Below are 13,486 nucleotides of genomic sequence, written 5' to 3' on the forward strand. Positions count from 1 at the left end.
TTCTGGACAGGGCGTTTTAATATGCAATCTTGCAACTTCAATGACACAACTCGAACTCTCCCATCCTTGCCCGGATGAGTCTCAATGATTCGTCCCATAGGCCATTTCGCTGGATGTGTCAATTCGTTTTTAATGATGACTACATCTCCATTCGCCAAATTCACCTCTGGCCGGTTCCACCTTCTTCGCTGCTGCAACGTTGAAAGATATTCCTCTTTCCATCGATTCCAGAAATCTCTTCTCATCTTCTGTATCAGCTTCCACTTGTTGAGAGATCCTACCACTTCGTTGACATACTCCGGTACATCCGTCGTCTGCCTCCCAATCAGAAAATGACTTGGTGACAAAAAATCAAGAGATTCCACTTCTTCATTATCCATATACACCAATGGCCTTGAGTTTAAAACCGCTTCGATTTGGCACAGCAATGTGGCCATTTCCTCGTAACTTAATCTGGTCTCGCCAATAACACGTCTCAGATGATGCTTCACAGATTTCACGCCAGACTCCCAAATCCCTCCTTGATGAGGGGCTGCCGGGGGGATAAAATGCCACTCCACACCTTCCTCCGCCAGCACTGGCATCACGTCTCGATTTCTTTGAATAACAGCTTTATAGTCCGCATCAAGTCTATTTTTCGCTCCAACAAAATTTGTCCCATTGTCGCTGCACTCTTTCCTCTTCTGGAAAAGAACCGTTTCAAGGCTGCCAAAAATGCTGATGTGGACAAATCGCTCACAGCTTCCAGATGAATTGCTTTTGTTGACATGCAGACAAATATAGCAATGTATCCTTTAAAACACTTTTGTCCTCTGTTTCTGGAGCACTTCATCCATATAGGTCCAGCGTAGTCCACTCCTGTATATAAGAAAGGTTGCATCGCTGTAACCCTCGAATCTGGCAAGTTACCCATTATCTGCTTCGCTGTCTCTTGTTTGTACCGTATACATCTTGGACACGATCGTATACACTTTTTTATCGCTGCTTTCAAGCCAATAATCCAATATTTGCGTTTTGTGGATGTTTCGGTCAATCTGTTTCCTCCATGTAAAGTTGCCAGATGAAACGATCGCACTATTGCGGCTGTCAGATTCGATTTATTCAATACAATTGGATGTTTTTGATTGAAGGACATATTTGCATTTTGCAGTCGACCACCAACTCGAAGTATGCCTCTTCTGTCTAAGAAAGGATGTAGTCCCACTATACGGCTGCCTCGATCAATTAAAGATCCTCTTTTTAAAGATATAATTTCTTTAGAAAACATAACTTGCTGATGACGTGATAGTATATGTTCTTCAGCTTCTATAAGTTCATGGACAGCTAAACCACCAGAAATTTTGATTTTATTCCTTGTCCTCTCAATAAATCGAATGACGTATGCCACTACACGCCGCATTTTAGAAAACCTGGAGTATCTCGTCATTATATCATCCAAAAAATTTACTTCTGTTGTTACCATCGTCGATGCTATCACTGCAGTCCTCTGTGGTAGTTCAGGCCAATGACTTGAAGGCTCCCGCAACCATTCAGGACCATTCCACCATAGCTTATAGTCCATTAGCCGATGTGGTTGAATACCTCTTGATGCAATATCTGCTGGATTTTCCTTTGTGCCAACATATCTCCATGTTGCTGTTGGTACAAGCACATTTATATCCTGCACCTTATTCTTAATGAATTTGTCCTTGCTACGATTATTTTGGATCCACCCCAGTGTGATTGTTGAATCAGTCCATGCAAACACGTTCGTCTCTCTTCCTATGATTTTCTCTGCCCTATTCAACAATCTCGCCAACAGATGTGCACCACACAGCTCCAATTTTGGCAGCGTCTTTTTATTTTTGATTGGGTTGACCTTACTTTTGGCAATTAGTAAAGTCACCCTCATTTCACATTTAATGAATATTACTGCGGAATATGCTTTCTCGGACGCGTCTGAAAAGCCATCTAGGGATTTTTATTTTATGAAGAGAATCCAAATGATTTGCGAATTCTAGCCATTGCGTCAAAATTTCCTCGGGTATCGTCTCATCCCAATCTATATTTAACAGCCACAGCTTCTGAACGATCAATTTTGCTACCACCGTTATTGGTGATAACCATCCCAATGGGTCGAAAATTCTAGCTACCAATGACAGTACTTTTCTCTTTGTCATTTGTGAAGGATGACTAAAGCTGACGTTGAATCGAAAGTGGTCCATATTGGGATCCCACCCAACACCCAAGGTTTTTATGGACTCGTCGTCTTTAATCGATATAACTTCATTGCGTCCTCGATTTTCTACAATTTCCGTAATTTTAGGGTCATTTGAAATCCATTTTCTCAAATGAAAATTAAACTTCTGCAGCTGCTGTGCCACTGATTGCAGAATGTGTTGACTTCCCTTTACAGTATCAGCTCCAGTCATGAGGTCATCCATATAAATATCTTCTTTTATAATATTTTTCACCATCTCCTCTTTGCAGTAATCACCTATCATGAATAGTGACCTTACTGCCAGAAACGGCGCCGCTGATGTGCCATATGTTACTGTTGTTAAACGATATTGCTTTATTGGTTCCGCTCTGTTCTCTCTCCAAAGTATATATTGATATTCTTGATCTTCTGGCCTCACTACAATCTGCCGATACATCTTTTCCACGTCTCCTGTCAATACATACTTCCATAAACGCCATTTCAACATTATATCAAATATATCGCGTTGAAGTTTAGGTCCAGTGTGCATTATGTCATTCAAACTTCTTTGATTCGATGTTTTCGCTGATGCATCAAACACCACTCGCACTTTCGTTGTTCGGCTATCTTCTCTGATCACTGCTTGATGCGGTAAGTAATATTTTCCTTTCATCTCCATCGGTACTTGCACCATATGACCCAGTTCCCGATACTCTCGCATGAAGGTTATATATTCAGCTTTTAGTGATGGATATTTCTCCAACTTCTTTTCACCATTCAAAAACCTGGCCATTGCTTGCGGTTTGGATTCGCCTAGTTCCATATCAGCCTTAAAAGGTAATGACACCATCAATCGACCATCATCTCGAATAACGGTCGATTTTTCAAAATTCTGCATGCACCACTGGTCATCATTTGTACACTGATCTTCTGCTTCCACTTCCTCTACTTCCCAAAAACGTTCAAGGTTCGTCGCAGCCACCTGCACTTTTTCCACTTTGCTTATTCCATTGGATAGAGCTCCAGATACTATCCAACCAAGTTTCGTTTGTTGTGAGAACGGACCGCTTACTCTCTTCTGCCCTTTTTCCATTATGTCGGCGTAAATGTCTCCACCGATTATTAGATCAATGCGATCGGATTTATTGAAGAATGGATCAGCCAACATACAGTTTCGCCATTGCTTCATATCTATGTCGAAGGATTTACCTGGCTGCTGGCTCATTATCGTAGGTAGTACCATCGCCTATGAATTGAATACATGTTTGCTAAGAAATCTTGGCTTTATAACTAAGTCCACTTTGTACTTCGACACACCAACCAAAGTACCACCCAAGCCGTGTATTTCCGTTTTTTCTTTTATCCTTGGCAATCCCAAAATCTGCGAAGCTTCTTCCGAAATTGATGTTATCTGTGACCCTTGATCTATCATTGCCCGTAGCAACTCAAATTCTCCCGTCGCTGCCCGTACTTTTACCAATGCTGTTGCCAATAAAACTTGTTGTTGTTTTCTCTCAATTACCATAGATGATGTGGGATTAACTTGCTGATTAACGCTTCTTTGGTCACCATTGTGAAGATAATGATGGTGATTACCTCCACATTTGTTGCAGCGCACAACACTATTGCATTTTCTGTCTGTCCTGTGTAAAAGACAAACGAAACAAATTTTTTTCGCAGCTACCGCAGGCTTTCTCTCTGCCGGTGTCATTGCCAACATCTTCCTGCATTCTATCACCCCGTGCCCACTTTTCTCACAAAAGTAGCAAAATTTGGTTGACATATTATTTTTGTTTCCATAAATTCTCTTCACGTTCACTTCCTGCTCTCCCGCCGCTTCCAACGCAAGGTATTGTTGTTGCAAAAATTCTAAGACATCATCCAAAGTTTGAATTTCTCTCGGCTTCCTTACTTGTTGCTCATATAGCCGCAACCCATCCTTATCAAACTTTCTCACAATTATTCTGGCAATAAATGGTTCAGCATCCTTTGTAGACACATTCATGCCCCTCAACGCCATTACACAGTTTTTGGTAGTGTCAAGCATGCGTCTTATACTTGCCGCTGAATCGCTATTCATTACTGGTTGGTCCAGAATCTTATCACACAAATTCGTGAACATCAATCTCCTATTCTCGTACCTTTTCTTCAATAATTCAAAGGCAGCTTCATAATTGGAGTCGGTTATTTTTAAATGCTGAATTAGTTGAGCTGCGTCTCCTTTAATGGCTGCCTTCAGCCTGTATAATTTCTCTACTTCGGAAAAATGAGGCGAATTATGCACCAAATTTTTAAATAAGTCATGGAATGACTCCCAGTCCTCAATTTTGCCGCTGAACTCGGGTATCCTCACTTCGCTTAACCTGATGTTGCTGCGGATTTCTTTTCCCTCTGCTTTCTCCATTTTTTGCTCTCCAACGACTTTCCGTCGAATACTAAGTCTTTCCGTCATCTCCTCGTATTGTTCAAAGACTTCCTCGTCTATTTCATTCGTTGCCAGCAACTTGTCATAAAATCCATTCAACTGCCGCAAACTATCTTCGATATCTCTCTCATCGACTTCACCACTTTCCAATCTCTTCTCTATTCTTTCGATTTTTTGGAAAAAATATTTCCTTATTGACGGCTTCTCCTGTAGCATTGCCGCTTTTCCAACTGCTGCTTCCTCCCTGCTCCCAAACTCTTCTTTCCTCTCCAACTGCAGTCCCAGATTACTTCCTTCTGCGCCACTGCCATTGTTGCTTTTCTCCTGAACCGTTACCTCCCGACTCCTTATCATCTCCTCAACCTCCTTCACCAGCCCATTCATCATTAATCCGTAAAAATCCTTTACGAAGTAATCATCGCTCTTGGGCTCTATTGTCATCATCACTTCATGATTACTCTTCAATTTCTTGACTGAATCATGATAATTTCTCTCCAATTGATCGAACCCTGCTCTGGTCAGCCGTTCTTCACTCAACTTATTTTTTATTTTCACCATACTTTCGGCTAAATTCTTCTGCGCTTCCACGAATTTCTCCATATTAGCCATTGTGTTTTTTTTTTTATCAACACGTACACAACACTAAACTTTTTCTTTTCAAACTCTCCCGAATTCTCCCGACTTTAATCCGTTACTGATTCTTTTATTATCGAAGGACCAATAATAGTTACCGAACTATTGATGTTGAGTATTAAATTCGTACTGATCATTTATTGAAAATTTATAAACTACAATAATTCTTATCCTAATTAAAAAAAAGACAACTATATAACTTAAACTAGCTCTTTCTCTTTCAATCTTAAACCTAAACTGACCAATCGAAATACGCCACGAAACATAACCAAATATTCTACAACCGCAGACCAACCAGCCTAAGCCACGATCCTAAACAAACATTAGATAGCATTATCATGGTCTTCAAATGAGTGGAAAATTCCATTCACACAGTTTTTACTTCCTTATCACAACTCAATTTTAATTACCCTGACAATCTGTATCTGCTCGATGCATCAATGTTTGCTATCCCAAATTATAAAATACCATTGATGCTCATAGATTTATTTTAGGTTACATTTTTAGAGAATCAACAAAAGCCTGTTCCATGAACACCAACTGATATTGCAAGATCGTTATGTGACCTATCGTAAGATTCAGACAAACTTAGGCATTAGTGGGACCAGCATATATTCAATTTTGCATGAAAATTTTACCGTCAAAACAAGATTTTGCATGAAAATTTTACCGTCAAAACAAGATTTTCCATAAAAATTTGACCGTCAAAACAAGTAAAAAGGCGTTAAGTTTAGTCGGGCCGAACTTTGGATACCCACCACCTCGGATATATATGTAAACCACCTTTTGCATGAAAATTTGACCGTCAAAACAAGTAAAAAGGCCTTAAGTTTGGCCGGGCCAAACTTTGGATACCCACCACCTCGGTTATATATGTAAACCACCTTTCCTCACATTCCGGTGAAAATTGCATACCTTATGTCCAATAGCAGTTATATCGAAAAATGTTTTGATTTGGACAAATACTAATAAGTACAAGTCATTGTCCAATTGTGTATAACAAAATATTGGTCTTTTTAGTAGCTATATCTAAAAATAAACCGATCTGAACCATATCCCACATGAATGTGGAAAAGCCTAACATAAGTCACAGTGTCAAATGCGCCTTTTTTGGGGCCAAGACTTCAAATCGAGATATCGGGCTATATGGTAGCTATATGGAAATTTTGATCGATCTAGACCAAATTGCAGAAATATGTGGAGGGGACCAACTTAACTTCCTGTCCCAATTTTCGGCAACATCGGACAATAAATGCGCCTTTTTTATGCCCAAAACATTAAATTGAGAGATCGGTCTATATGGCAACTATATCCGAATCTGGACCGATCATAGTGAAATTGAAGAAGGATGTCGAAAGGCCTAACACAACCCACTGTCCCAAATTGCGGCGACATCGGACAACAAATGCGCTTTTTATGGCCCTAAAAGCTAAAACCGAGAGTTTGGTCTATATGGCAGCTATATTTAAATCTGGACCGATCTGTGCCATAATGCAGCAGTCGAGGGGCTTAACTTAACTCACTGTCCCAAATTTCGGCGACATCGGACAATAAATGCACCTTTAATGGGCCCAAAACCTTAAAACGAATCAAAATCTGATTCGATCAGGGCCAAATTACAGAAAGATGTCGAAATGCCTAAGACAACTCACTGTCCCGAATTTCAGCAGAATCGGATAATAAATGAGGCTTTTATGGGTCTAAGACCCTAAATCGGGGGATCGGTCTATATGGCAGCTATATCCAAATCTAGACCGATCTGGGCCTAAGTGACGAATAATGACGAAGGATGTCGAAGGGCCCAACACAACTCACTGTTCCACATTTCAGCAAAATCGGAAAATAAATGTGGTTTTTATGGGCCTAAAACCCTAAATCGGAGGATCGTCAATGTGGCAGCGGTAACCAAATCTGAACCGACCTGGACCAAATTGAAGAAGGTTGTCAAAGGGCCCAACACAACTCGCTGTCCCAAATTTCAGCAAAATCGGATAATAAATGTGGCTTTTATTGGCCTAAGACCCTAAATCGGCGGATCGGTCTATATGGGGTCTATATCAAGATATAGTCCGATATTGCCCATCTTCGAACTTATGGACAAAAAAAAATCTGTGTAAAGTTTCAGCTCAATATCTCTATTTTTAAAGACTGTAGCGTGATTTCAACAGACAGACGGACAGACATGTCTAGATCGTCTTAGATTTTTACGCTGATCAAAAATGTCTACACTTTATAGGGTCGGAAATGGATATTTCGATGTGTTTTAAACGGAATGGCAAAATGAATATACCCCCATCTTGCAGGAAGCACTGCAGAAAACTCTTCAACAGAGCAAACAAAATGTGAGGGCGAGCTGAGAAATGCTCAGAAGAAATCCTGGATAGAATTCAGCAGCTCCGTGGAGGATACATCTGAGGACTCCAGGCTAAGGAAGATTCTGTCCTCGAGACCTTTTACGGTAGGGAATATTCCTTAGTCAGAGAATGAATAGACAATTTCAAGTGAGGAAACACTAGAACTACTCGTTGATACACATTTCCCGGGTAATTCTCCAATGGACAACGTGGCGCCAGAAAAGGTTGTCACTAGTATGCATTCGTCGGTTATTAGGGAAATTGTGTCTGAGCCGAAAATCCTTTGGGTAATCAGAAGTTTCGACTCCTTTAAGTCGCCAGGCCCTGATGTTGTATCACCGGTTGAATTACAACCTGTGTCTGATGGGATCGAGGGACACGAAAGTTATTTTCATTCCGAAAGTTGACACCGGTTGAATTACAACTGTGTCTGATGGGATCGAGGGACACGAAGGTTATTTTCATTCCGAAGGTTGTAAAACCCTACCACACGAGTGCGAAAGATTTTCGTCCTATTAGTCTATCATCCTTTATGCTGAAGACTCTTGAAAGGTTGATTGAAACATATTTTACTTCAGGAAGATCTACGTGCAACAGCGAATTTGGCTGTTGAAAGTGGTCTAGATAAAAATCCGTGCGAGAGAGGAGTAGTTCTTTTCAGCAGGAGATACAAGTTTCCTACAGAGGCACCTGTACCCTTGGGAAGAGAGAATGTTCTATTTACAAAAAGCGCAAAATACCTGGGTAGGAGATTGAACTTTAAATCGGACATTTTGGAAAGGCAACTTTTGCCATATACACCTGCAAGAGAGCCATTGGCAAAAGTTGGGGTTAACACCGCGTGTCATGCATTGCGTATATACTGCAGTTGTCACACCTATAATGCAATATGCTGTTGTGGTCTGATGGACGACGCACAGTGGGCCAAATGGCAAAAAAATTGGAAATAAGTCTACAACTTTTTATCTGTTGATTTTAGCCATACAAAATGTTCTAGACATTTGTAGAGGAGGACATAGGCTTTCAGAAAAGTGCTGTTGTTGGTCCATATCTTTAATACAGGGTGAGCTACAGGGTGTCAAAGTTGACCACTTTTGACTTCTCCAAGCTTCTGGGGGCCATAACTTTTGATCTACTCAACCGATTTACATGATTTAGGACTCTAGAGAAAGAGCTTGACAAGATCTAAAAAACTTATGCATAAAGTACCATGCCATCGTGTACTGTTAAGGAGTTATGAATTGTTTAATTTTAAAATATGAAAATTTGGCCTTGGTTTTTTTCAGTGTTTTTTTAATAACTCCGTCAATTTTAAAGCTATAAACTTCATACTTCACACAAATTATGCCAGCATATGTGTGCATAAAATACAAAAGGAATCACGTGAATATCTTTGGCGGTTTAAAAATGGCATCGTTTTCAATATGAAAAATATTTTTTTTGTCAAAAAATTGCAAAATTTTTCAAAAAAGATACTCCCATTTCCTTTAAGTTTTCGCAAACTTTGGCCGTCAAAGCATTATCATTTCTTTCCATTTTCACAAAGTCGAGGTATTAAGAAAAGTTTTAAGTGCTAATTTGGCTAATTTCGATATCAAACAACACCGTTATCTTAAGACCAAAATGGCCAATTTTTTTACTAAACTTCAAAAGTTTCTCACTGGAAAAAAAGTTCCACGGGGATTTTTTCGCTTTTTTTGAACTTAAATGAAAGCTTAAAATGTTCCCAACATTTTAAGGTATGTCTCGCCATATCCTAGCCATAAATGAGATCGTAGCGATCAAAATACTGAAAAAAGTCAATTTTCAAGTAGTGCTATATTCATTGCTAAAAAACAAGTATTACGTCACATTTTATTGCAAAGATGTTAAATAAACTTTTATTTGGTAACACTTCTTCTACAAAACACAAAAAGAATCATGGAAATATCTCTATTCTATTCCATTTTATGGAACCGGCAATAAAAAAGTCAATTTTTCAAAAAAGTCGAATTTCCCAAATTTTGTTTTTGTTGTCCTAATTGCACATGACACACTATAGCCATATTTACGCAACATACCTTATCGTAAAGGAAATTTTCATACCTTTCCAACAATGTATAAAACATTTCTCAACTCGGATTCTATCTACTCTAAAATTCATTTACACTTCATTAAACTCTATATAAAAATGTCTATTTGTGAAATGGAACCTTATATGGGGCCTACACTAAAACATTGATAGATTTGCCCAGGGTTTACAATACAAATGTGTTAGAATAAAAAAAGGTCTCCTGCCAAAGTTTAAAAAAATTGGAATAAAAATATGTGTTTTAGAGCGAAAACACTTCGCATCGGCGTGCGTTTGTATAGTACCTACATCTATTTTTAATGTAAGCTGATGATTTTTGAATAAAAAGTAACCTAGAAATATACCTGCATATATATATATATTTGTGTTAAGATTTGATGCAGACAAATGTTACCTGTTTCGCTATGTCGAATTCCCAGGAAATCCACCGTATCAATGAATGTGAAAAAACCTACCCATAAAAAATTCATTGTCATTTTTTTTAACCAAATTCGAGTCCAGGTAAATAATTATAGAAGAGTAAGTAAAAAGAGGCACTTTGGACCCCTTTTTACGATTGCGTCTGATACCTGAAATGGGTCATTAATTGTGAATATATTGCATAAATATTTGAACAAAATCCAAATTTTCTTCATTATATTTTGTAGAGACGTAAAGGACATTTATAAGTTATGGAAGTCATACTGAAGTATTCCACTCTTTCGAAAATTGTATGGGACATCAAAAATGATTCCAAATCATACACGGAGTCATTTAAGGAACTTGTTTACACTTTGGACCACATATATGGAATAAGGCTAAATAAAGACGCTTTAGACAAACTTGAAAAATTCTACAAATCATTTGAGAGAAGGTTGCCAGAATGTTCATTCGCAAAAATCAAGTTTTTCAAAATGTATGAGAAGTGGCTGAAATCGGATCTACTTATTGAAATTAAACCGCTGATTCCCGGCCGGCCTAGCAAAGCATACGACGAAGTTACGGAGAAAACCAAAAAGAAAAAACAAGAGGAACTATTGGCGGCACATCCGCCAAATTTAATAAAAGATACGTTCAAAACAGCATTGTTAAAAACACAACCAAAAAATGTTGGACGAATTGTCGATGTTTTACCATTAGCATCTCCGAAAAGGGTAAAGAGAATGGTAGAAAGTATTCCAACTCCAAAATCGACTACAGAATTCACGGAGGAAGATGCACTGGCCCTGATTTTGAACCTAGGCCTCTCAAGAAACAAATACTCAACAATGAGGAAGGCTCTTCGTGAAAAAGGATGGGGTTGTTTACCCTCAAAACATAAATTGTACAACACCAGGACGAAAATGGTGCCATCAAATATATACGTGGACGAATTAAAAGCAAGAGTGAAACTTGCTGATCTTGTTGAAAATACAGCTGTTAGAATTATTTCTAATTTTACTGAAGAACAGTTGAACACATGTAATAATTCCGAAGTGGTTTTGATCAGCAAATGGGGTTGTGATGGATCATCTGGATTTTCCGAATATAAGCAACAAACAGAAATAGATACCAACTTCGCATCAATTTTCATGGCATCATTAGTACCATTGAGAATGAGATTGTACAAGGACCAATCTTCATCATCGAAAGAAAATGCATTTCAAGATATATGGATAAATAGAACACCTGGGTCAAAATATTTATGTCGCCCAATTCGGTTTGAGTATACAAAGGAAGACCGGAACACAACACGATCTTTGGTGAACGAAATAAAGGAAGAAATTGCTGCATTACCCATGATTGTTATAAACCAATTGGGAAGAAATATAAAAGTTTCGTTTCAACTACAACTCACTATGATCGATGGAAAGGTGGCAAACGCATTAACTGGCGTTATGTCCAATTGGAGATGCAATATTTGTGGCAAGAAGAATGGGCAATTCGAGGACAAGTCTAATGAAAATTTAGTAAACGAAAATGCGCTCAATTTCGGTATTTCGCCCCTGCACTGTAGAATTCGATTCATGGAGTATTGTTTGCATTTATCGTATGACCTTAAATATCGGACTAGCCCTGGAAACCGCGATGTCTCTGCTAGAAACAACCAAGATCTTCACAAAATGAGGCAGGAAGAGAAGAATCGAATCCAGTTGGAGTTTAAACAAAAGGGACTTATAATAGATAAACCTCTTTACGGATACGGAAGCACAAATGATGGCAACTCGGCAAGGCGGTTTTTTGAGGACCCCGTATCGACATCTAAAATAACCGGTCTTGATGAACACTTGCTAAGACGATTCAAAGTGATTTTGGCTGTAATCAATAGCAAAAAGATGATAAATTCAACCAAATTTGAAGCTTATAGTAATGACACAAAAAACATTTTATCTGATTTATATTCGTGGAAAGCTTTAACACCGACAGTACATAAAGTCTTACATCATGGCAAGGAAATTGTGGAATACAACATACTTCCGTTAGGAGAACTTACAGAAGAAGCTCAGGAATCCCGTAATAGAGATGTTAAACAGTTCCGGCTTTTCAATACCCGAAAGAGCACCAAATTTAACCAAAATTATGATTTACTTCAATATTTATTGTTATCGTCTGATCCGGTACTATACAGCATCAGAACTAAATGGCTACCAAAAATATGTGACGATATAGATAAGGACGATCCCGATGCCATTCAAATTAAAGAGCTTTTAAATTTTGATACCTTAGATTATTTGGTAGAGAATAAAATCAAATAATACAAAACTAAAATGCTTTTTTATTTTGGGAGTAGCTAATATACATATAAACGCACGCCGATGCGAAGTGTTTTCGCTCTAAAACACATATTTTTATTCCAATTTTTTTAAACTTTGGCAGGAGACCTTTTTTTATTCTAACACATTTGTATTGTAAACCCTGGGCAAATCTATCAATGTTTTAGTGTAGGCCCCATATAAGGTTCCATTTCACAAATAGACATTTTTATATAGAGTTTAATGAAGTGTAAATGAATTTTAGAGTAGATAGAATCCGAGTTGAGAAATGTTTTATACATCGTTGGAAAGGTATGAAAATTTCCTTTACGATAAGGTATGTTGCGTAAATATGGCTATAGTGTGTCATGTGCAATTAGGACAACAAAAACAAAATTTGGGAAATTCGACTTTTTTGAAAAATTGACTTTTTTATTGCCGGTTCCATAAAATGGAATAGAATAGAGATATTTCCATGATTCTTTTTGTGTTTTGTAGAAGAAGTGTTACCAAATAAAAGTTTATTTAACATCTTTGCAATAAAATGTGACGTAATACTTGTTTTTTAGCAATGAATATAGCACTACTTGAAAATTGACTTTTTTCAGTATTTTGATCGCTACGATCTCATTTATGGCTAGGATATGGCGAGACATACCTTAAAATGTTGGGAACATTTTAAGCTTTCATTTAAGTTCAAAAAAAGCGAAAAAATCCCCGTGGAACTTTTTTTCCAGTGAGAAACTTTTGAAGTTTAGTAAAAAAATTGGCCATTTTGGTCTTAAGATAACGGTGTTGTTTGATATCGAAATTAGCCAAATTAGCACTTAAAACTTTTCTTAATACCTCGACTTTGTGAAAATGGAAAGAAATGATAATGCTTTGATGGCCAAAGTTTGCGAAAACTTAAAGGAAATGGGAGTATCTTTTTTGAAAAATTTTGCAATTTTTTGACAAAAAAAATATTTTTCATATTGAAAACGATGCCATTTTTAAACCGCTAAAGATATTCACGTGATTCCTTTTGTATTTTATGCACACATATGCTGGCATAATTTGTGTGAAGTATGAAGTTTATAGCTTTAAAATTGACGGAGTTATTAAAAAAACACT

The 13,486-nt window shown here is 37.9% G+C and overlaps 2 protein-coding genes across 2 annotated transcripts; both read right to left on the reverse strand.

Moving 5' to 3' along the window:
- Positions 1-583: 583 nt before the first annotated feature.
- On the reverse strand, positions 584-1,891 carry LOC131996184 (uncharacterized). The gene has a single exon (XM_059365643.1). The coding sequence runs from the start codon at positions 1,889-1,891 to the stop codon at positions 584-586; it is 1,308 nt and encodes a 435-aa protein (XP_059221626.1).
- Positions 1,892-1,898: 7 nt separating this feature from the next.
- LOC131996185 (uncharacterized) lies at positions 1,899-3,404 on the reverse strand. Its single transcript, XM_059365644.1, has one exon. The coding sequence runs from the start codon at positions 3,402-3,404 to the stop codon at positions 1,899-1,901; it is 1,506 nt and encodes a 501-aa protein (XP_059221627.1).
- Positions 3,405-13,486: the final 10,082 nt, after the last annotated feature.

This window comes from Stomoxys calcitrans, chromosome 3 (assembly GCF_963082655.1).
Source record: "Stomoxys calcitrans chromosome 3, idStoCalc2.1, whole genome shotgun sequence".
Lineage (NCBI taxonomy): Eukaryota > Metazoa > Arthropoda > Insecta > Diptera > Muscidae > Stomoxys > Stomoxys calcitrans.